Source organism: Amphiura filiformis, chromosome 1 (genome assembly GCF_039555335.1).
Source record: "Amphiura filiformis chromosome 1, Afil_fr2py, whole genome shotgun sequence".
NCBI lineage: Eukaryota > Metazoa > Echinodermata > Ophiuroidea > Amphilepidida > Amphiuridae > Amphiura > Amphiura filiformis.
Window position 1 is genome coordinate 32,114,137 of NC_092628.1, and position 23,675 is coordinate 32,137,811.

General features: G+C 38.6%; 1 protein-coding gene across 1 annotated transcript; it reads right to left on the minus strand.

Moving 5' to 3' along the window:
• Positions 1–341: 341 nt before the first annotated feature.
• LOC140144171 (FGGY carbohydrate kinase domain-containing protein-like) lies at positions 342–21,971 on the minus strand. Its single transcript, XM_072166022.1, has 14 exons — positions 21,871–21,971; positions 19,777–19,983; positions 17,747–17,858; positions 16,422–16,573; positions 15,912–15,997; positions 15,281–15,408; positions 14,197–14,325; positions 13,206–13,309; positions 11,240–11,409; positions 10,002–10,158; positions 9,588–9,662; positions 7,459–7,579; positions 2,665–2,759; positions 342–2,083 (listed from the first exon to the last, which is right to left on the minus strand). The coding sequence occupies exons 2-14, from the start codon at positions 19,981–19,983 to the stop codon at positions 1,940–1,942; spliced, it is 1,680 nt and encodes a 559-aa protein (XP_072022123.1). The 5' UTR covers positions 21,871–21,971; the 3' UTR covers positions 342–1,939.
• Between the last annotated feature and the right edge of the window lie 1,704 nt (positions 21,972–23,675).

Genomic DNA, 23,675 nt, shown 5'->3' on the forward strand with positions numbered 1-23,675 from the left:
TTTCTGTTACAATATACCATCTTTTATGATAGATGAGCACTACCAAAGTCAGAAAGTCAAATGATTTTCAGGCAAATTATATGAAAAAAAATCCTATTGTTTACAAAAAACAGTCACAAATAACATTGCATCATCTATTTCAAGGTTACTGTGTGTAATATCAGAGGGTTTGTTTTGAGCCTTTATATTTTTCCTCTGGGAAATACCTCGGTTCAGAACAAACCCCTTAGATTTCACATGATGAGCTCAAAAAAAAAAAAAAAAAGGCGCGAGTGATTTATAGTGCGCCACGCGCAGGCACAATGCCTAGAGCGTTGATCCACAAGCCTCAGCACACTTTACAGGTTGTCGCTGACCACTACGCCCCCACATTATTCCATACACCATTTAACAACAAATCAGGGACTTTGCTGCATCAAGAGCGCACACCCTAGACATTCCACAAATAACCATTGCAACCAGGATCAGCTCCCCGAGTTTTGTACGGGTTACAATGAGACAATTAGTTCCTTGTCCAGGGGAATTTCAAGCTAACTCAATTTTTCCATGAGAGCGTACTAGGCACCACCAGGCTTTCGAACCCGCAACCTCTCGCACCATAGTCGAACGCCTTATCGATTGAGCTAACTTGACTGAGACAAAGTTACTATGGACTAAAATTTGCACAGTATTCTTGGGAGTTGCTAATCAACAGAAATGGAAAAATATACATATACAGCAGTCGACCTAATTAGCTTTCCAGATGCTTAAGTACATCATTTTGAGGGTGGATGTTTACATCATAAAAATCACAGTAAAAATGTTCCAGGTAAAAATAATACTTCAATTCGCAAAAAGAATTTGGAACTAGAGAAAATATGTTGCAACAATTTAAGTTTATGCACTGATCATTACCAAAACAGTTTTGTTTTGACCAATTTCATGTAAGTATTCTGAAAGGGGCACACAGATATAAGTAGAAAAGTCAAAATATAACGGGGTAATTATTAGGAACCGGACACTAATTAGTTTGAATAGGGTAATTCAGCTCTATCATTGTTACATATTTACATAAGTAATGCATCAAATACAATTAAAAACAGTTATCACATATCACACATATTTTAGGAGGAATCCTTGCTCCATCTTGTGTCTTCCGGTACAAAATTGTGTTTTTTTACAGTTTTCAACTGCTAAGATGTTAGTTTTATTGTACACTACTTAAAGAAATGAAAGGATTAGACTTATTTATTAGCAGTAACATTGTAAATCATGTGAGTGTCATTTCAGTCAGTACTGCACCAGAAACAAATATGTTCGATCTTTGGATTGACCGTCGATGCTGCTTCGATGATTGTTATTAACGAACTATCAACTAATTAATCAGAATGCTAAATTTATATTGGTCAATATCCCTACAGGCACAAATTACCATTTTATAGCAATTAACAATAGTAAATTAGTTGATTTCATAAATAATAAGGATCGACCAAGCATCGATGGTCGATCCAAAGATCAAACTTATTTGTTTCTATTGCCTAATGTTTAGGTAACAGAAAACTCGCAGTACCAAGTACTGATGTCCCAGGACCTAAAACATATAATTTTGATTAGCACCATAAGAACAAAAAAGGTTAAAATCAAGATTGTCAGAATCTGATCCTTCTGATTATTTGAGTTGTGTAGATCAAAAATTGGTAAAGTGAAAGGTTCCTTTACAAAATTGAATGGTTAATTTCTTTCACCAATGTTCATTCACAATATTGATCATTGCATTGATTAGTACATAATTATGTAACTAATAACACTACCACTTCTTGTCATCTTGTTACGGATCTTGCATTGATTAGTACGTAATTATGTAACTAATAACACTACCACTTTGTCATCTTGTTACGCATCTTGCATTGATTAGTATATAATTATGTAACTGATAACACTACCACTTCTTGTCATCTTGTTACACATCTTGCATGATTTGTCTGTATTCCAGTTGATGATCCAGCATCTTGAGGAACACTTTGTGTTTTCTGGCGTAGTAGTCTTGAAGTCTTGCATTAGGCCACACAACTGACCCAGCTTTACTCATCTTAGCCATAGCTTCCTGCAGTCACATAACATAAAAGAAAAAAAAAAAACAATAACAACTTGTGAATAGTATGGCATTCAGAATTTGATTTGTAATAATAAAATTGTAATTTTTCAATGTGTTTGCCACACTATTGCACTGTTTGTTTAAACGGTTGCTCTGTGTGGAAATACACTTGGGTCCTGAAATGACAAGGCTCAAACAAAATGTTCAAGCCAGGCTAAAGCAGACCTTCTCAACTAGCGGCGCGCGCGCCACTTGTGGCGCTTAGAGTTAGTCGAAGTGGCGCTTAGAGTTAGTCGAAGTGGCGCACGGTAAATTTACTATTTTTTTCACATAAATTTATAACAAAAAAGTGGTGAAAATACCACCGTATGAGCCTTTAGAAAGCCCTTTGTCAGTGGACCCTCCAAGGGCGATAAGGCGAGCCCCTGGACACCACCGCTATGCGTTCGGTCGCGCACGCGCTCCCTCGCAAAATCCACCCTTGACATGTTGGCACTTCATGAGCACTAAAATTTCCCAGTTGGCACTTCAAATAAACTGGTTGAGAAGGCCTGGGCTAAAGCCTATAATGTAGAACATAATGCACATACCTGTACATTGGTATAATGTCCAGCAGCTGCAGCACCTAATATGGCTGACCCTACAAGAACACACTCAGTCTCCTTAGGAAGCACAATGGGTAAACCTGAAATACATAATGTACATACATAAGCAATTAGTCATTAGTACACTGCGTCATTACTGGATATTAGCATGACCTGTACATTGGTATAATGTCCAGCAGCTGCAGCACCTAATATGGCTGACCCTACAAGAACACACTCAGTCTCTTTAGGAAGCACAATGGGTAAACCTGAAATACACAATGTACATACATAAGCAATTATGAAGATCCATCAACTTAATAGAAGTTATTACGAGTGCCTCAACAGCACCAAGACATCCAAGCTTCAAGATCTCCGTAAAGAACAACCACAAATCCATTCAGATGACAACCGCAGGTTAGTAGTCACCATACCTCCTGAATTGGAACTTAATAATGACCAAATATCTGTACTCTCCAAAGGACTTACCTTCATTCCACAAGCGACCTAAGGCTGATGAATATGAAACTTCGTATAGAGACGGAGAAATTCTTTCGCCGCTTGCGTCTCAAAGCTCATTTCCATGAAAAAGTTGAAGAGAATGATGACGATGAAGACAGTGACATCGCCGTTAAAGATGATGATGATGAATTTCTAGCACTCCAACCTAGGACACCACCCACTGGCAAGTTTTCTTCCTTGGACTTATATATCGACAAGTGCCGACAGGACATCAGCAATATCGACTTCAACCAGAAGTTCAACCCTCACAATATCACCACCGGTGAAAGACAGGCGATCAAGGATCTCCGCAACAGCAACGAAGTTGTCATCAAGCCGGCGGATAAGGGGTGGTGCAGTTGTAGTTTGGAAGAAGGACCTTTACCTCAAAGAAGCTGAACGTCAACTCTCCAACACCACAGCCTACGAGCGTCTTTCTTCTGACCCTACAGATCAGCAACAGCCTGAGATCAAACGCACCATCCAAAACATGATCAAGAACAAGGAGCTACCTTCCTCTGCTAACAACCTTATCCAACCTCACCCTAGATGCGCTAGATTCTACATGCTGCCCAAAATCCACAAACCGGAAAACCCAGGACGTCCCATAGTCTCGACTTGTAGCTGCCCCACAGAAAATACCTTGACAATGACAGCGTGCTTGCACCCATCGTCAAATCCTTACCTACTTATATCAAGGACTCAACAGAAGCACTTAAGATCTTCAAAGAATTCAGATTTAGCAGTGATCAGCACCACATCTTCACCATGGACGTTAAATCTCTGTACACATCCATACCCATCAAAGACGGTCTCTCTGCTCTCCGTCATTTCCTCAACCTTGACAAGAAATATCATCATTCAACCACTACCTTACTGCGATTAGCCGAACTCGTCTTGAACAACTCATTCTTTGAGTTTAATGGAAACTACTACAACCAAATAAGCAGGCGCCGCCATGGGAACTAGGATGGGATGTAGCTTCGCCTGTCTTTTTATGGGGCACCTAGAACAATAAATCTTTGACAGCTATAACGGCACCAAACCAGAGTTCTTCCACAGATATATTGACGACTGCCTGGGCGCTTCATCATGCTCCAGTCAAGACTTAATTGAATTCATGAACTATGCCAACAACTTCCATCCAGCCATAGAGTTCACCTACGAGATATCCACCACTAGCCTACCATTCTTGGACATTCTCATATCAATTGACAAAGACCATCTTTCCACGTCTGTATACTACAAGCCTACAGATTCACACAGTTACCTCCAATATGAGTCCTGTCATCCTCCTGCTTGCAAGAATAGCATCCCGTACTCACAACTACTGCGCTTACGCCGCCTTTGTGATGATGACACTGACTTTGACAGCAAGGCCAATCAAATGACATCCTTCTTCCACCAACGAGGGTATCCTGAATCAGTCACCAATGCAGCTCTTCATCGCACCAACAACATGACTCAGACTGATGCTTTAACTTCGAATGCATCAAAACATCTGACAGAGTACCTCTGGTTCTCACCTACCATCCCCTCAACACCAGAATTGCCAAGATCATCAAGCGCAATACCAACATCTTACAGGCTGATAGCACCACTAAGAAAATCTTCCCATCGCCTCCTTTGTGTGCTTATCGCCGCGATAGAAATCTTCGTGATGAGATGGTAACTACTTCTCTCACCAGCCCTACCGACAGACGACAAGAAGGCAGCACATCACCTTGTCACCGACCACGCTGCAACACTTGTAAACATATATCATCCACCGATAACATCGTGGGACCTAAAGAAACAGTCAAAGTCACCGAAGCCTTCACCTGCACCACCACCAATGTCATTTACGCTATTCAGTGTACAAAATGTAACATCTTGTACATAGGCGAGACCAAACGACGAATGGCGGATCGATTTACAGAACACCTTAGATCAATCCGCCTCAAGATGCCAGGTTTGCCAGTAGCTCAACATTTCTCCGGCAGTGGACACAACACCACACACATCAAGATTTCCGGAGTCTACAAATGCCACGGTGACGACCAAGCCAGAAGAGACATGGAACAGAAATTAATCTTCAGACTCGGCACCCTTCAACCCAATGGACTCCATGCTAGTTTCAACAGTTTTAAATTTTAATCATAATTTTCTTCAGCGCTCCTTTTTCTTATACTTTTTCGCGGTTTCCCCTTTTCGCTCCAGCGTTTCAACCTTTAGGCCTCGCATTACGCTCGCTTGCGCTGCTTTTTATATATTTTTTGTATTCTCCGTTTTGCGTGCATTTTTTTAATTAAACATGTTTAACGCTCTTTTTTTGTATACGCACACGCGTTTGCGCACTTTATAATTATTTTTTCCGTCTTCCGCGTTTTGTTTTCCAACTTAAACATGTTTAACGCGCTGTATTTGTATACGCTTTACCCGCGTGTCGCTTGCGTGTCGCTCCCACCATTCACCTGCGCTCGCGTTTTAATCATGTTTTAAATGTTTTTCTTGTGTAGGCCTCACAACACTATTTTTGTCACCTGACGAAGGGCGAGGCCCGAAAATTTGTGTAATAAAATATTCAATTACGACATTATAATTATTCTTCGCTTCTTTGCTTCCTTCATCAAATGTGGACGCAGTTAATTTTCTAGCAATTAGGTATTAGTACACAGAGTCATTACTGGATATTAGCATGACCTGTACATTGGTATAATGTCCAGCAGCTGCAGCACCTAATATGGCTGACCCTACAAGAACACACTCGGTCTCCTTAGGAAGCACAATGGGTAAACCTAAAATACACAATGTACATACATAAGCAATTAGTCATTAGTACACTGCATCATTACTGGATATTAGCATGACCTGTACATTGGTATAATGTCCAGCAGCTGCAGCACCTAATATGGCTGACCCTACAAGAACACACTCGGTCTCCTTAGGAAGCACAATGGGTAAACCTGAAATGCACAATGTACATATAATTTACATAAGCAATTATTAATTAGTCCACTGTGTCATTATTGGATATTGGCATGACCTTGCCTAAGATAAATTCTCCCCTATCACAACTTACGGGCAAAAAGACATTTTTTTCTACAGAAAATTTTCAGGTCATTAGTATCGCGTTTTGGGTCAAGCTGGGAGAAAAAAATCCCAGGTCGACCAAAAATAGCGTATCGCACACGATAGACCACCTAAGTTATTGTAAATCGGTTTCTCCCAGGTCGACCGTAAATTTTGGGTTGCCACATTCGGCCCGCAAACGCCAGGATTTTTAGTCAGTTCGACCCATGACAAGCATGCAAATAGCCCTACATGTAGTCATACTTCCAAGTTTTCTACTTTCTTGAATTTGCGTCAACGTGTAGGCCTAACTCGCTTAAGCTTACATCCAAGTTCGCATGGACGGTACTGCGACTCGATGTTTCAGACTTGTGAGAAAAGGAAATAGGTCACAAATAGGATCAAATAAAATAATCCAACAAAGAATCATCCTGCCTAAGTGCCGGACATAGGCTAGGCCTACATGTTTTAAACTTTATTATTATCCAGACCACCACGAATGGAATGCCAATTTCTATTAGCCTAAGCTGTCTTTCTATCAACAAACGTGGAATCTCCCAGCTTGACCAATTTGGCATTAGTATCTACGTAAACAATAAGTGAAGCAACCCAAATTTCAAATTTCAAACCCCTAATCCCAACTCCAAGCCCTTCCAATTTGACTGCATTAACAAATCAATGTCAACTGTTCTGAGCATTTCCCATTTCAATGTTGTCATACTATGATGGCATTACTGCCATCTGGTTACGCAGTAAAATATTTGTTTTTGCCTTTTGTCCTGCTAATACTAATGTGCCTTCATGTTGAGGGGGGTACTACACCCATGTGGTAAATTTGTGACAATTTTTGCATTTTTCTCAAAAATTAATAACAAACTGGTAACAAAACTTATGTATATTGTTGGGACAAGGAATCCAATTACTACACTGAAATTTCAGTGACTCAAGACAAGCGATTCAGTATATATGATAGGAAATGAGGTACACCCTAGCGGTACCTTATTTCTTATCATAAATAGCAATACGCTTGTCTTGGGTCACTGAAATTGCAGTGTAGTAATTGGATTCCTTGCCCCAATAATATACATAACTTTTGTTACCACTGTAGTTATTAGTTTTTGAGAAAAATGCGAAAATAGACACAAATTTATTGAGGGGTGTAGTACCCCCTTAATTACAATTTGACTAGTATTCACATAGACATACTTTTGATCACACCGGCCTAATACAATAAAGCGCAGTCAGTACCTGTTATATCAGCATGAACTTGAAGGAACAGTGAATTCTTGCTGAGACCACCACAGGCAAATAAGGTAGAAAACTTGTGACCTGATGATTCCATTGCATCAATTATGTGTTTGGTCCCATGCTGAAAACAAAATACAGAAAATCATAAATGCTCTATTTTGATATTTCTTTTATGTAAGGCCTAAGGGAAAATTGTTACCAGCCCTCGAATTAACCCACGGCACCCATGGCATTTTGCCGTGGGTGCCCATCCCGACTGCCGTAATGCCCTCAAAATATGTCCTTTACCCAAGGCAGTCACTTGCCGTGCCCTCTAAAGAAGTTGCCGTCGGTGCCCCAGCCCTGCTCCTTCATTATAAAATCATCTATCTATGTTTGTGTGTGTTTTCTTCACTTTTGAGAAATGGCCTTGGGGCCCTTCTCAAATTTTCAACAGTTGCCATGATGCCCTCTTGAAATATAACAAACTGCTGTGCTGCCTTGCCTTTTCAGTGAAAATCCAAGGCAATTATCAACTTGCACAAAAAAGTTGCCGTGCCCCTTCAGATCCTTAATTCGAGGGCTGATTGTTACTTTCACACTTAACTATTGTCCCTATATGTAATTCTCAGACACAGGTGTACATAGGTGGACATCATCATGTCAAAGTGCATTTGTACTTCATATATGCTACAACCTTAGTAACTGCCTGCTTGGTGACAACAATGGGTAGCATGATTAGATGAATGCACAACTGGTGAGCTGTGCATAGTTCACAATGCCATGTACCTGTCACAAAATTATTGGTGCTTTTCAAACGAACATGTTGTACATGTATCTGAGAATTAAACAAAAACAGTAGTGACATTTCAAATAGATACTAATAACCAAAATATAATACCAAAATATTACAACCACATGATATCACATCAGGACATTTTACACCACATCTTACCCACAGTGCAAAGGCACACAGATTCTATCTTTATTCCACACACTTAAGATATTAGAGTGTCATGTAAAAATGAGAGAAATCTATGCTGGTTTAGAGGAACGTGGGTCAAGGTATCTGTAAGTTAAGGGTAACTGAAACTTATCATTAGTTGCCCTCCAGGGACTGACCCTTGTATAACAGAAGAACCAACACTTGTCAAACCTGAGAAGCCTTATTGATGTACACAAGGGCAACGAGTACGCTAAATAACAGTGTAAATGTGAAACCACATTGACTGAAAGTTTCAACATTATACTATGAATTACATGTCATTGGTACACAGTGTCATCGCCCCGACATGTTCATGGCAAAAATCGCCATGATGGTAGGCTGAATCCACTAGTTCTTCAACAGCCACACATGTCCATTTTTGTTCCGACCTGTTTAATAGTTTTGAGACCATGGGTTGAGGGACTAAGGCTATTGACAATAGCCTGGTCACCAACCTCTGTAGATGTCAGTGAGCCTGGTACGTTATCTGCTTTAGACTACCTCTACCAGTGGTCTACACTGCACTATAGTGGGAATTCCAATTGAATGAACGCAGCTTTCAATAGCGTGACGAATTTTTGCGTACACTGCGCGATGTATGCCAGCGTGTGCGACTGTGCGTGAGTAACGCGGAAGTGAATCCAACCATGCCAACGCATGTATCCAAGGTCGTGCGTTCGCGTTGGAGTTTGAAATACGCAATATACGATCGCGGTTGGATCGAGTGCAGCTGTTAAAAGCTGCATTCATTCAATTGGAATTCTTACTATAGTACCATGTTATGTTCTGTAACCCTGCAGGGTTGACAAATTAGGGCAGCAGTCATTTTTTTTGTTCTGCACATATAAAATCGTAATTTTTCAATATGACTTATGACTATCGTGTTCTTTCAACACATATATTCAAGTGCAAGTCTTAAAATTGGTTTCTTTAGAAACCAAAAATGACGGGAGATATTAATCATTTTCTACCCCAGTATCCAAAGATCTATCGTCCGAAAATCAATACATGTGTATCGGCGTACATAGCAGATACACGTGTATTGATTTATTAGTTTCCCTGCCTGTACAATATAATTATTTATCAGGCGTTGTCGCTGTGTGGTATTACTGAAACTGAGCTCCATTTTGATTGAAATGGCTACTTGTTTAGTAAACATACTTACAGTAAGAGCTTGTACAGTTGCAAGATACTTTATTGCCAAGTCTTCAATTGATGTTGATAAAGTCAGACCACTTATCTGAAAGGGGAAATTATAGAATATTATGACTAGAATTCTGGTATGACCAGAGATGAAACAAACATGTCAAATAGTTTTTCCTGATATATGGAAATTGTCAAGAAATAATATATTTCTTCTCTATGGGTACTATTTGACAACTTTCCAATCTACAAACACAATCTGTTGAAAAAATGATAAATGCAAAATTGAATACAAAGAGAAATGTGAACGCTGCTTTTAACTTATGATCACATTTACTTTTTTGTTGAGATTTTAAAGAGTTTATATCCAACAGAAATAAAATGAAAACCCAGCATTCAAACGAATGCTCCTGTATATTCCTCTTTATCCTCTTACCATTCCTGTAAGTGTAGGATCAGCTAGTGGTGACCTGTTTCCATGGTAATCAGGCCACACGTGTAAGTCTTTAGTAAGTGTTGCCGGTGAGCTTGACCTCCTCAATGCAGCTATAGATGGTAGCATGTTGTTCAAGGACTCATAAATACTTTCACCACTAAGAAATAAAAAATAGTTAAAAGGGTAAAAAATGTGATACACAATTTCTAGGTAAAAAGCTCTATAAAAATGCACTTTTATGCTCCACATTCTTTCCACATGTAGTTTAAACTATTACAAAGAAAACATTTCGTGTCTGAGATGTCACGAGTAGTGGCTGATTGATGAATAGTGAAAACAGCTTTCTCTGCACAAGCCAACCTCCTCACTGATTTGACTATAATAATTCATTTGTACTAGTGCTAAATCAGCTTTTTTTAGTTAAGTTTGAACAAAATTGAAGACATTTTTTTTTCTGCTGACAGTTTTGGCAAACAACAGGATTGGACAGAGAGGAGATACTACCATTTACATGGTTGCTGGCACATTGGGCTATTCCATTTAAAATCCACACTAACCCTGTGCAAGATTTAGCTTACGTCTTCCACAGAGGGAGTATAAATTTTGAATAGAATAGACAATTGGGTAACTTCTATTTGAAATTTGTAGAAGATATAGGTAAACCCATAATACAGAGGGAGTATGGGTTTCAAAATGATTAACTCTGACCAATTACATTTGAAAAACATACTCCCCCTGTGGAAGATATTTCCAAAATCTTCCACAAGGGTAGCATAGATTTTAAATGGAATAGCCCAATTTTGTTCTTATTTATGTTTGTAACCTCTGCTCATCAAGACAACCTCAAGAGATGATTAGTCACATTTTGATGGAATAACAAAATTTTCCCACTCCAAAATATGATCAATATAATTTTGAGAAAGCAAGATGTCACACAGCAAATCAGCAGAAAAAGACAGGGTTTTCCAGCAGCATTTGACAACTATACACTTTAGTGATTAACGCCAACACTGGGTACATCTAGGTATCTAGGTATCAACTGTTTGTAATAACAAATTGATATCCATTTTTAAAGTAATAACATGCAAATTTGTGAGGATTCTTCTTTAATCTCAAGGTACATATATGGGGCACATGATCGCTACGTGAAGCTCTGATGTCCACCCATCCCTTGCATTTTTCAGTTTTAGGTTCACTACTTCGCACATCTTGCATACTATTATCTGCCAGCACCCTACCTTTTTGAAGCTCTGTTCTCAAGCTCCTTGAAGGCTGGATGTGTGTGTAGCACATGGTCAATTAATTTACCAGTGATACTCTGACCTCCTTCATTTGACCATAGCCCTGGGTGCATTGCACTATAGTATGGACCCCACACACCTGGTACAAATAGAGGATCTTGGTTGACCTAAAGATGTAAAGAATGGGAGAAAAAATACAAAGCATGTGTTTTTGTAACAGATAAATTGGCTAAATCAATGAGGTATTGTACTCTGGTGTGGTGTAACAATGCAAATTTACATTAAGTCAATTTATTCTCATGAAAATTGAGCTACCTTGAAGTTTATCTCGACAAGGAACGTACTACTGACACGGGACTACTGATTGTCTTGCTGTTACCTGGATAAAACTCGGGGTGTTTATCCTGGCTGTGATAGTTATACTGTATAAGTGGTAATTTTCGCGAGAGTTTTATTTTCGCGAATTTCGCGATTAGAGCTCCAACCGCGAAAATAACACCTCGCGAATGTATGCAATAATGTATTACAAGTATAGGGAAGGACTGGGCAATCTCGAAAATAACATTTGCGAAAATGTGTCTCTAACTCCAAATCGCGAAAATAACTGTACGCGAAAATTACCACTTATACAGTATATTGCACAATTTTTATGATATCTGCTTCTTGGCTGAAATTCCATTATTATCTACTAAATTCCATTATTTAAGAAATAAAGGGTAATGCATTATCCTTTATCACGAAAAATAATGTGTCGAGACAGTAAAACGTAAATAATGGGTGAGGCGCAGCCGAACCCATTATTTAAAAAGTTTTACTGCCGAGGACACATTATTTTGATGTAAAGGATAATGCTGCACCCTTTATTTCTATTCTATTACCACAAAATAGTGCGATTAAAAGAGAAAATGTCACATTTTTTGCCCAAATATTTCATGTTGTTAACCTCAAGGTGGAGAGCATACGCGTAGCCAAAGCGTAAGTGATAGCGAGTATTACAGAACGCGTAACCAAGCGTAATGCTTTGCGTAGAATGCGTAACGATGCTAATATACTGCATCACCCTTTGCTGTGCGCTGTGATGCGAGAAGAACATAAAGTTCGTTGCCCTGGCCACTTTATTGCTAATTAATGGGCTTTCACGTGCGCGATTTTGAATAATGGGTCGTGGAGGTAATAGAATAAGTTTTAAGTGTGCAGCTAGAGGCCACATGGGTTTGGCATAGCATACTATTATCAAAATCCTTTTTGAACAAAAGATGACATTGATGTCTCTCAGTGGCAGAAAACAAATTGATAGCCGATGTGTTCTTGAATCACATGATAAGATGCATATTGAATCAACTGTGGACACATATGTTAGAGTGCCATTTTTACAATGCTAGTGCTGGCCTGACTCTACACCGGTAACTGTGGACAATAGCATTTTAATGCATTCTTATGCTGCTTTGGATCTACATGTAGAAACTCTCCAGAATTGCGGACATCTATGCATCCACAATATATGTGTCTTCTTGTTTGCAGGTGTTTACAAAAGCAGGCACACACACCCCCACACACATATGTGATGTGATCAAGCAAAATCAGTCGAAAGTCGGAAATACCGATTTTGAGATAAAGCCAAACAAAGGAAGGATTTCCTTCTGTTTCCTATTCTTTGGAAACTCTTGAACTGCTCTTCATATCTTTTGAAATGGTTGTCCAAATTCAATGGGGTTTACCCGGGTTTTCTGCAAAATGTAGCTTTGCAAATGCTGTTTACAATCCAACTTCAGACTGATTTTGCTTGATCACACTGCATATCTTACCGCCATATGACAGGATAATGTTCCACAGATAAGGGGAAGACGGGATGTGATTGGCTTGTCTTGGCAGGGGAGGTTAAACCCTTCAACGTTGCCTGCCAGCATACCTGTCAATACATGCACACACACGCCCACCCAACACACACAAACCCATATCTTACCGCCATATGACAGGATGATGTTCCACATATAATGGGAAGACGAGATGTGATTGGCTTGTCTTGGCAGGGGAGATTAAGTCCTTCAACATTGCATGCCATCATACCTGTCAATACATACATATTTCTATTGTCAATGAAGTCATAAATTTACAAGTATTATTGTGCAACACTGTGTCAAGTTTTGCAACATAATTAGACAATAATAACTGCGCACCATCTATTTTGAGGTCATTGTGTGAAATCGGAGGGTTTTGTTTTGGGCTGAGGTATTTTTCGGAGGGAGGCCCAAAACAAAACCCGACAGTTTCACACAATGACCTCAAAATAGATGGTGCAAAGTTATTATTGTCATTCATTACCGTCGTATCTAATATTTTGAACAAATCAAAATGGCATTTTATGTTATTTTATGCCATAAAAAGCTGTTAAATATAACCAGTTTTAATCATTTTTGTAACCTACCCTACAAAAAATCAACCAGGCGAATATAACATTCGCGCCGACAACAAGAGCTACCAATCACAGAAGCGCGACGGCATCGCGTAGGCATGTGCGTTGCCATAACGCTGTAGCTTATATACGCACGCCGCAGCAGAAGTCATTGTTGCGTCAGGAGTCATTGTGAGTTATTAATGACCTCGCAATTAGTGCGCGGTCAGGCAATCAATTTCTTTTGATTGGATTACAGGCTTCGCGTATATTAATGAGGTTATGAATCATTATTAAAACATTGTTTATGTTTTCATTTTCTGTTTTTTATATTACATTGAGGCGTACCATTGAAACAATACATTTCCGGATTGTTAAAACATATAATAATGTCTTACATGATACTTGCGGTTATGGTTACCACAATTCAATATGTATTTGTTCATGCCATCTACAAGAAACATATCTCAGGCATTACATTTTAGATTTTCAGTTTTGATGAAGAAAGATGGGAAATGAGGCTGTCTATCAGGTCACACCCTTTCAAGAGCCATTTCCTTACCTACACCTCCAGCATGTGCATCAATAATACCAGTACCAACAGCAGTCCCCTCACATAGACCCAACTCTTTGGCTGCCTCTGCAGTTAGTCCATTACCAACAGGGGTTCCTGGTTCCAAAACTTCAGTTCCTAGTAAAAATAAGGCAAATAAGGCAATAAAGTTAGAGGAACACTAAATATTTGGGAAAACTCTTATTCTGTGTGTTTATTTTGTTTAGCATAAGCACAGAAACATGATTGATTGATTGATTTAGTAATTAAGAATATAACATAAATTTTTGACCTACTCCTGTCCTATAACATGTGATGTGATCAAGCAAAATGAATCAGATGTTGGGATTGTTGATTTTGAGAAATAGCTCATAAATATTCAACTTCCTTTGCATTTTATTGTTCTGAGCAACACTAAGATGCCATATCTCTGGAACCGTAAATCTAATGATGATGGAGTTTTGAGCAAAATAAAACTTTGATAGCATTACACATATGGGCAGCAAATGCCAGGACACATTGCAAAATTCATTAGAATTATGCAAAGGAATTTATGGAGGAAATAATGATTGTTTTTTGAAGACCAAGAAAGGAACAATCTTGTTTGGTATGATTTTAAAGCTTGTGAAATAAGACTTTCAAATCTGACAGTCAATTTTATGCTCACCAGGTATGCTCATTTTATGAGGGCAAGTCAGATTTAGATATCACTTTCATGTAAGCATACTGAGAGTTAGCCTAGTGTCAAGACATGGATTATACAGCTTACACAATAATTAATAAATACTATATGAAATGCTAATTTTGTGTAGTGCTTACATGATTGTTAGATTTAAATTTGTCCATTATTGTGTCAAAGTTACATCTGGAGATGCAATAAACATGCAAATGAATGATAGCTCCAAATTTTTACAATTCTTGTCATCTTTACACCAGGTAAACCCTTGCAAAATATATACAGATGATCCATGTAATTGACTTGGTATATTGTGTCAGACATTAATGAACCATAATGACATTGAATTATTTTTCTGATGAGATGAGTGAGTCCACTCATTTCAAGTTTCAACCAATCAACCTTCCAGATACCTACCGACTCTTGCATAGTTGTTTTCAATAAGATCCCCTAAACCAATCTGTTGCCAGAATGAATCATCCCAGTGTCTGGCACCCTCTGAGTCAGCCTGATAGGCCCACTTGCAAACCAGAGTGCATAATGATCTGCAATTGAAGCAAACCTCTATTTACAGTAACAGTAGATGGGTCGATCCTCTTTTCATGTCTGATGTCAATTTGGTTAAAGTGCAACAAACCAATGTGCATGTGAAATATGATCACCACGCAAAACACATACAAAGTCCAGATTTATACCTTACCAGTTAAACAAAAAAAATTTCACTAGGCCTATATCACCTTGGCTAGGCAGTGCCATCGGTGCACAAATCATTGAGCCCAGCTTGAGGATTTGCACAAAGCACTGGTGTACAATGCACACATTTAAAGACGCTGTGTACATGCGCGCAAAACAGATGCCTCATCGCGTTGATGTCACTGCCGCATCAAGAAGAAATTTAGTATAGAAGCATTTTTCTCTTTTGAAATAAGTGCAACTTTAATAGTAGAAATACTCATGCTACATTTATCAATTTTCATGCTTTATGATCTGTGGTTAAATATGAAATTGTTTATGCGGAAAAGTTATAAGTATTTGATGACATCATTACCTTGAGGTTGCACCTGTTGCTTTCCATGTCATAAAATCTGCTAGATCAAAAAAGTGTCCCGCTTTACTCCATGTGTTGGGCATATTCTGAAATAAAATCATAACATGACAATATATATTTGCGTAGGCTAAAAGCTAAAAACAAATACACTGGTAACAAACCGCAAATGAGGGCCAATTCCCTTCGTGAAATGCGAGACACAAAACTGCTATGCACACCGCATATTTTCAGTCTTTCACATAAACACGAAGACACAACCCTCTGTCTGTTGTTTAACATGAAGCAACGCTGGCGTGATTTGTTAGAAAGCACGACTGAATGATCATCCCTCATGAATATGTGAGAATTCACAGCATACAAAGCACAGGGACTTCGGCTGTTGGTGAATAGTCTGTGGTTGAGACCTGTACCAAAGAAAGTGGCATTTCAGCATAATTTATGCTAAAAATAACACAGCACAGGGCAAAATTGTTCCAATGACTTTTGTTTTGCATTAATTGTAGTACTCACCTGTTTCAACCACAGGAGCTTTGGTGGTTCCATTTCCAATGACATCTGACCTCCAACAAACTTCAATACTTCATGTTTAGTTGCATTGATGCTATTGGCTTGAGCCTCTGCTCTATGGTCCATCCACATGATGATGTTTCTGGTGGGACAACCTTCAGGTCAAATGTCAAGATATATGGTTACAATAGAGGCCGTCAGCCTTTTCCGCGGGATCCGCCATCTTGTGGGTACTGCCGTTCTGTATGTCATGCGTTAGACATTACGCCCCCGATTACGCGTAAGTCGCAGCGCATTACGCACCTCTTCAGTCAAGCATGAACGCGGTGATCTTAGCAACAAGGCACTCCGTACCCACAAGATGGCGGCGTTGACGTGACAATGACTACCTCTATTGTCTAGTAAGACAATAGAAGTCAAAGGTCAAATAACATGCTGTACACATTCCAATGTAATAATTGATTCTGTAAATTCAAAGTCTCAACTTGGTTTTTTAGGTTATGGTCTTGATGGCACAATGTTGAGGTCAAAAGTTGCAAGACATCTGGTATTTATCCCAGATGTTCCATATAATATCTATAGAAATTGTAGGGACTGAGCTGCATGAATGAAGGCTTAAAAACCTCTAGTCTAAGGCTGAGATCTATGTTCTGTTCATGTGCAGATTTCTGACATGTATGACTATGGGAAAACTACATTGTCAGTTTGATAATGTATGATCTTCCAATATGAATTGGTCCATTTTTTCTTCAAACCTTACATTTGGTTTATTTGTAATGTTTACACACATCCCAACTTATACTGAAATGGAATCGGCCAAATGTGTTGTTTGTCATGTAAACAGAGCAATTTTGACAATGGTGTAAATTTCATGATAGTTAATAATATTAACGGCATTTATCCACGCTTTCTGAATACTCAGGTTCCTAAAAGCGTGCCACAGGTCGATATGCTGCCAAGCCCGAAAGGGCAGCGCAAGTTGACCTCAATGCTGAGTGTGACCGACAACAAGCCTGGGCTGATCCCCTGCTCTTTACAAAAAGGCCTGCAACTTTTACATGTCCAGATATTGCTCTTCTGGTACATGGGACCACCATTTTATGTGACTCTCCAAACCATGGCATGCTACATGTATGCACCCACTGTGGTGTTATTACGAATATATTATATCAGCAGTTTGAGATCAAATGTGATGGAAATCATACATTATGGCTTGAACACACTCTGATGTATTCCATATTTTTATATTCTTAACCTGCTTCACCCTCCCCCCTCCATTCTCCTCTAATTCTTCCTTTCCCCCCCCCCCCCCTATCCTCAAAGCTTACCTATTGGGCTTACTGTAATTGACTGGAACTTATCATCTAGCACTACCAAGGAACACGTAGCATCAAAACCAACCCCTTTCACCTTCTCTGGATTGATGTCACCAACAGCACCCTATAGCATAGGTAAGAAAGTTAGCCTACAATGTAGTATAAAGCACATTAGTTGAATACAGGGCTGAGAGTAAGAGGCATTACATCACCATTGGATCAAATATTGAGCTGTGAACAAACAAGCATGCATACAGCTCATCAGGTGTTCAAATCAACATACATGTACCCCTATCCCCCCCCCCCCTTTGCAGGCCATGGGGAATTTAGGAATGTCATTCCTGGGAAATTTGGTCATCTGGGAGGAAACTATGCTTTTTTTTTTATAAAGAAATACATTAGAAATGGTAGGAAATCCTGATATTTTGAAGGGAAATGTGTCTACATTCCTGGGAAATGAATATTTGTTTCCACTTCCAGGCCTGCTCCCTTGTATCAAAGAAATTCAAAGTTAGGTAGAGACTCAATTTGGATATTAAATTAATCTCTAGTAACCACTGGTATCCACAGAATACTACCATCACCTTAAATAGCTACATGTACCTTTCATGTATTACAATTTTACATGCTTGTGCAAAACTGATATTATTTACTTTCCTTTTTTTTCTTCATTTAACATTCTTGCCTATATGTTACAATATGCTGATAATCGTACCAAAATTAGCCCCAGCTCTTATATGTGTACATCCATATCAAAAGCGATGCATTTGTCGGCTGCTACATGTGTCTCATTTCACATAATAGTTAGGAATAAATACCAGACTCATATCAGTGTAGGTCACTTCAAATCATCCCAAGTCAAATTGTATAAGAAATATTATCTGTATTCCTAAACCACGTGACTTGGGATAATTTGAAGTGACCTCCACTTCGGAGATGAGTCTGGTATTTATTCCTAGTTATTATGTGAAATGAGACACATGTAGCAGCCGACAAGTGCATCCTTTTGATATGGATGTACACATATGTGACCCGCTCTGAGTGAAAAAACCAGTAACAAGTCGCATTTTTGACATTTCATGATTTGAATTTTAAAATGTAAGCACTAGACAAGTATATATAAGTAGCATCAATACTTTTCAAGATATGGATAATTTTGTAAATGATACCTTGATATTTTGGCCAAATTGCTATTCTGAGTAATGGGCCAATTAGTTTCCTGCCTTACACAGGATTGAATATATGGATTATCATAGTTCAACTGTTATTTATTGATTAAATAAACCTCTTTTTTAATAAGTACTTTCAAGGATTTGAAAGTCCACTTAGTCCCACAGTCAAATACCATGATAATAAGAATTCCAATTTTTTTTTTTTTATGGGAATGTCATCTTTAAAGGCCTATAACTCAAAAATATGTCTGGCGACTTGTTCCGGGTTTTGTTGGAGCTGGTCACATATATGAAAATATTCATGTTCCATTATTAGACAAGGAAAAAAAAAGAGAAAAAAAAAGAACTTCAGTGATATTTTACTATAGTTCATTTGGCTTCCTCGAGGAAGTGACTTCAGTGCTTTGTGCTTGCTGCCACGTACCACCTTTGATCGCGCATGAAAAAATGCCAGTTCTTTGAGTCAACGCACACAATTTAATAACTATGTGCATTGAACCATGCACTGATGTCACTCTCTCTTGCATAAGATAACAGCTTTATAATCTTGCATATTGTCTTTAATGACCACTGAAGTTAATTATTTTATTGAAAAGGCATCTACCATGCAGCAAGTATGCCTTGTTAAAGTGCTGCTTCCTGGGAACATAATCTAAACAGTCTATGATCTAAATCGCCTTGTTAGAGCAAAATATCCCACAATTTCTTTAAATGTATTTCTTTACTAAATGACAAAAATTCTCTCTAAATGGGAAAATATCCCTAGAATAGCAAGCAAGCAAGGAAGCAAGCAAGCAAGCAAACCAACAAAGAAACAAAGAAACAAACAAACAACAACAACAACAAAAACAAACAAGCAAGCAAACAAACCTTCACAGCTGTCCTGCATGCCTCCCATATATTGTCTGATGATTGCTCATAGTAACCAGGCTGAGGCTCAAAAATTTTGATTCCGTGTTGACAAGTTTTGAGTATAGTACCGCTAGCATCTACCAAGGCAGCACGGACACTTCCTGTACCAACATCAACACCAACGAACAAGTCTCCTTGAATGATGTCTGCATCTGTTGCAGCCATCTGCAAGAGAGATATCATAAAGCTAAATAAATAAACAAACAAAATTAATAAAAACAAACAAAAGGTTTTTTCCCTGTAAGATACTCTCATTTTATTTCATGATCATTTTGCCATGTAGGCCTATACTTGATTAATTTTCTTATTTGAGAAATCCAAGAAAAATGCTAATTTCATGCATAAAATCCTAAAGAAAATTATTTTTCTCAGTTTGTTTACAATCAAGAAACATGATATCAATTTTTAATCAAGAAACATGAAATCAATACTGCATAAGTGGTAATTTTCATGAGGGTTTTATTTTCGAATTTAGCGATTAGAGCTCCAACCATGAAAATAACACCTCGCGAATGTATGCAATAATGTATTACAAGTATAGGGAAGGACTGGGCAATCGCGAAAATAAAATTTAACTAATAATTAAAACTTTTGAAACCATTTTTCATATCAATAGAACTTACTTTGCAACTGATTTTACAATATCATTTTAATTTGTAACATATTTTACCACAAATCCTGATACACATTATACACCCACCCTACCCCTATACCTAAATTAACTTTCAATATTACCGTATTCGTCCGAGTATAGTCCCACGTTCGAGTATAGTCCCACCCCCCATTTTTCGAAAAAATGGGGGGGGGTAGCAACAACAATTTTTTCATGGCGATGCGTGAGATTTTACTCAATTTTCAGCTTTTTGCGTGAGATTTACTTTTAGGCGTGAGATTATACTACCTTGGCGTGAGACCGTGAGAAATTAATTGACCCAATGCGTGAGACTCACGGCCAATGCGTGACAGCGTGAGAGTTGACAGCCCTGAATAAAGAGAGATGACTACTTTGAATTCATTGAGCTACATGTATATATGCAAGTTATTATTCTTGGGTGATCAGAAGGTGTGCTGACATTTTTAAAAAAGCGACCTGGTGCAATCTACAGGACAAGATGGATGGCAATTCGGTGGAGCATGATAAAAAACATCCACAGTCCATAGTGGGAATCTAGTGCCGTACTATTACGCTGACTTTCGTATTCGGCGAGGAGGACGATTTCGACCTCCTGGTTTGTTTGCAAACAGAGAGGTAGACAAAAGACCGTTCCGCTTGTCCAAACACTCAAGTATCAGAAGGATGGTCCACAATAGCGTGATTCACGTAACATGAATAGGAGTGCTAATAGGGATTAAAAAGCTGTCACGTAGAACCATGTGCTTCTTTTTTTTGTCCAATTTGCCATCAAGATTTCATATGGAAACAGTTCAGACCCAGTACACTGATCATTTCAGAAATTAATATTTTGTTCTGGGTCTGATTATTCGGACTAGTGGGAATCGGATCATGATCGAGGGCCCGAGATATGGCCGCATGAACAATACCTAAATTAATTAGCCCCATTGAAATCATTGTAAATTGGCCTGGTTCCAAACAGTTATGAACCATGCAGGCCAATTTACACTGTCCACTGATTTCAATGGCGGCATTGTCAATAATGCCTAATTAGGTATTCCCGGGAGGTATTCATGCGGCCATATCTCGGCCCTCATGATCCGATTCCCACCAAATTTGGACTGTGGATGTTTTACAGCATGTTCTACTGAAATATGGTCATGAAAATGCTGAAATGCAAAAAGAAACTTTTATGACGTCACACTTCGGTACTCTTATGCGATATATATGCATGTCACATCATCATGTGCATGCAATGCAATCACTGCATCACATCATGTCATTCATGCCTTTTGCAAATACGGTAGATACGCCTCGCGCCTGTCGTGTCTGCAGAACTGAGACAAATATACCTGATGAAGAGTCTGTTATCAGTTTTTTTATCTCTCGATTATATAATAACAATATTCCCAAATAAAGGGCTCAATTGTTAAACATACCTTTACAACAGCTTCAGGTGATAAACTAACTTCAAAAATTTGAGAGAAGGAAGCAGGTCCCACTCATAAGCTTACTCTCCACTTCCACCAGCTTCCACACGACCACACGGTGCTCTCAGCTGGTGTAGCCACTAGCCTAACTCGCCCTATAACAAAATCGTCCCGGTCGCGCAGTCACTCACTGCCAAGTGCCCCGCCAAGTGCACTGATTTATAATCCCAAAACAATCTTAACAATTTTATTTAGAAGTAGGCCTATAGGACCTATTAGAGGTATAAAATGTTACTTTAAAAGAGAGGGGTGATTGTGTGTAAAAAACTTTAAAAGGGGGGGGTCTTTGGTAGGCCTATAGTATTAATTTTAAGACGAGGGTTTCCTGGTTCAGACCTATTTTTGGCCACATCATTTTGAAAAAGGATCATCGTCCGTTGTCAAAAAACTTGGAGCGAAATTTTATTTTATTACAATACAATTTCATGAAATTAGGGAATATGAAAGTTTGTTCAAGTTATTTTTAATGGCAATTGATCCCAAAACAATCTTAACACTTTAAATGCTAATAAAACTACCATATTCAGAAGTAGGCCTATAGGGCCTATTAGAGGTATAAAATGTTACTTTAAAAGAGAGGGGTGATTGTGTGTAAAAAACTTTAAAAGGGGGGTCTTTGGTAGGCCTGTAGCATTAATTTTAAAACGGAGTTACCCGGTTAGGCCTATTTTTGGCCACATCATTTTGAAAAAGGATCATCGTCCGTTGTCAAAAAACTTGGAGTGAAATTTTATTTTATTACAATAAAATTTCATGAAATTAGGGAATATGAAAGTTTGTTCAAGTTGTTTTTAATGGCATTTGAAATTCTATTAAAAATTTAGAAGGGGCTTTGAAGCATTAAAAAGATAGGGACATCCGACATTGCGACATCGTACAGAACTTCTAGGCCTAGTATAGCCGCAGTTCAAAATTAATTTGTACTGGTGTAGATTTCTTTTTGACATGGGGGGGGGGATGAGGTTGGAAAAATTCATCCAGCACCTTTGGCAACAGTATAATGTTATAGTACAAATGCGCGCGAAGCGAGCGAAAAATATTGCCATATTGAAGCTAATCTGGTCAAAATATGGTGCGAAAGTGGATGGCCAAATATGAGGTGGTAAAAACCCACATACAGGCGTTAACATTGGACGAGTCGTAGTCGAGACCAACGTAAAGCACCCAATTTTATCATTATTATGTGTGGATCCAATATTTTCACACACTTGGATTCATCAAAACCTAAATTAATTAGCCCCATTGAAATCATTGTAAATTGGCCTGGTTCCAAACAGTTATGAACCATGCAGGCCAATTTACACTGTCCACTGATTTCAATGGCGGCATTGTCAATAATGCCTAATTAGGTATTCCCGGGAGGTATTCATGCGGCCATATCTCGGGCCCTCATGATCCGATTCCCACCAAATTTGGACTGTGGATGTTTTTCATCATGTTCTACTGAAATATGGTCATGAAAATGCTGAAATGCAAAAAAGAAACTTTTATGACGTCACACTTCGGTACTCTTATGCGATATATATGCATGTCACATCATCATGTGCATGCAATGCAATCAATGCATCACATCATGTCATTCATGCATTTTGCAAATACGGTAGATACGCCTAGCGCCTGTCGTGTCTGCAGAACTGAGACAAATATACCTGATGAAGAGTCTGTTATCAGTTTTTTTATCACTCGATTATATAATAACAATATTCCCAAATAAAGGGCTCAATTGTTAAACATACCTTTACAACAGCTTCAGG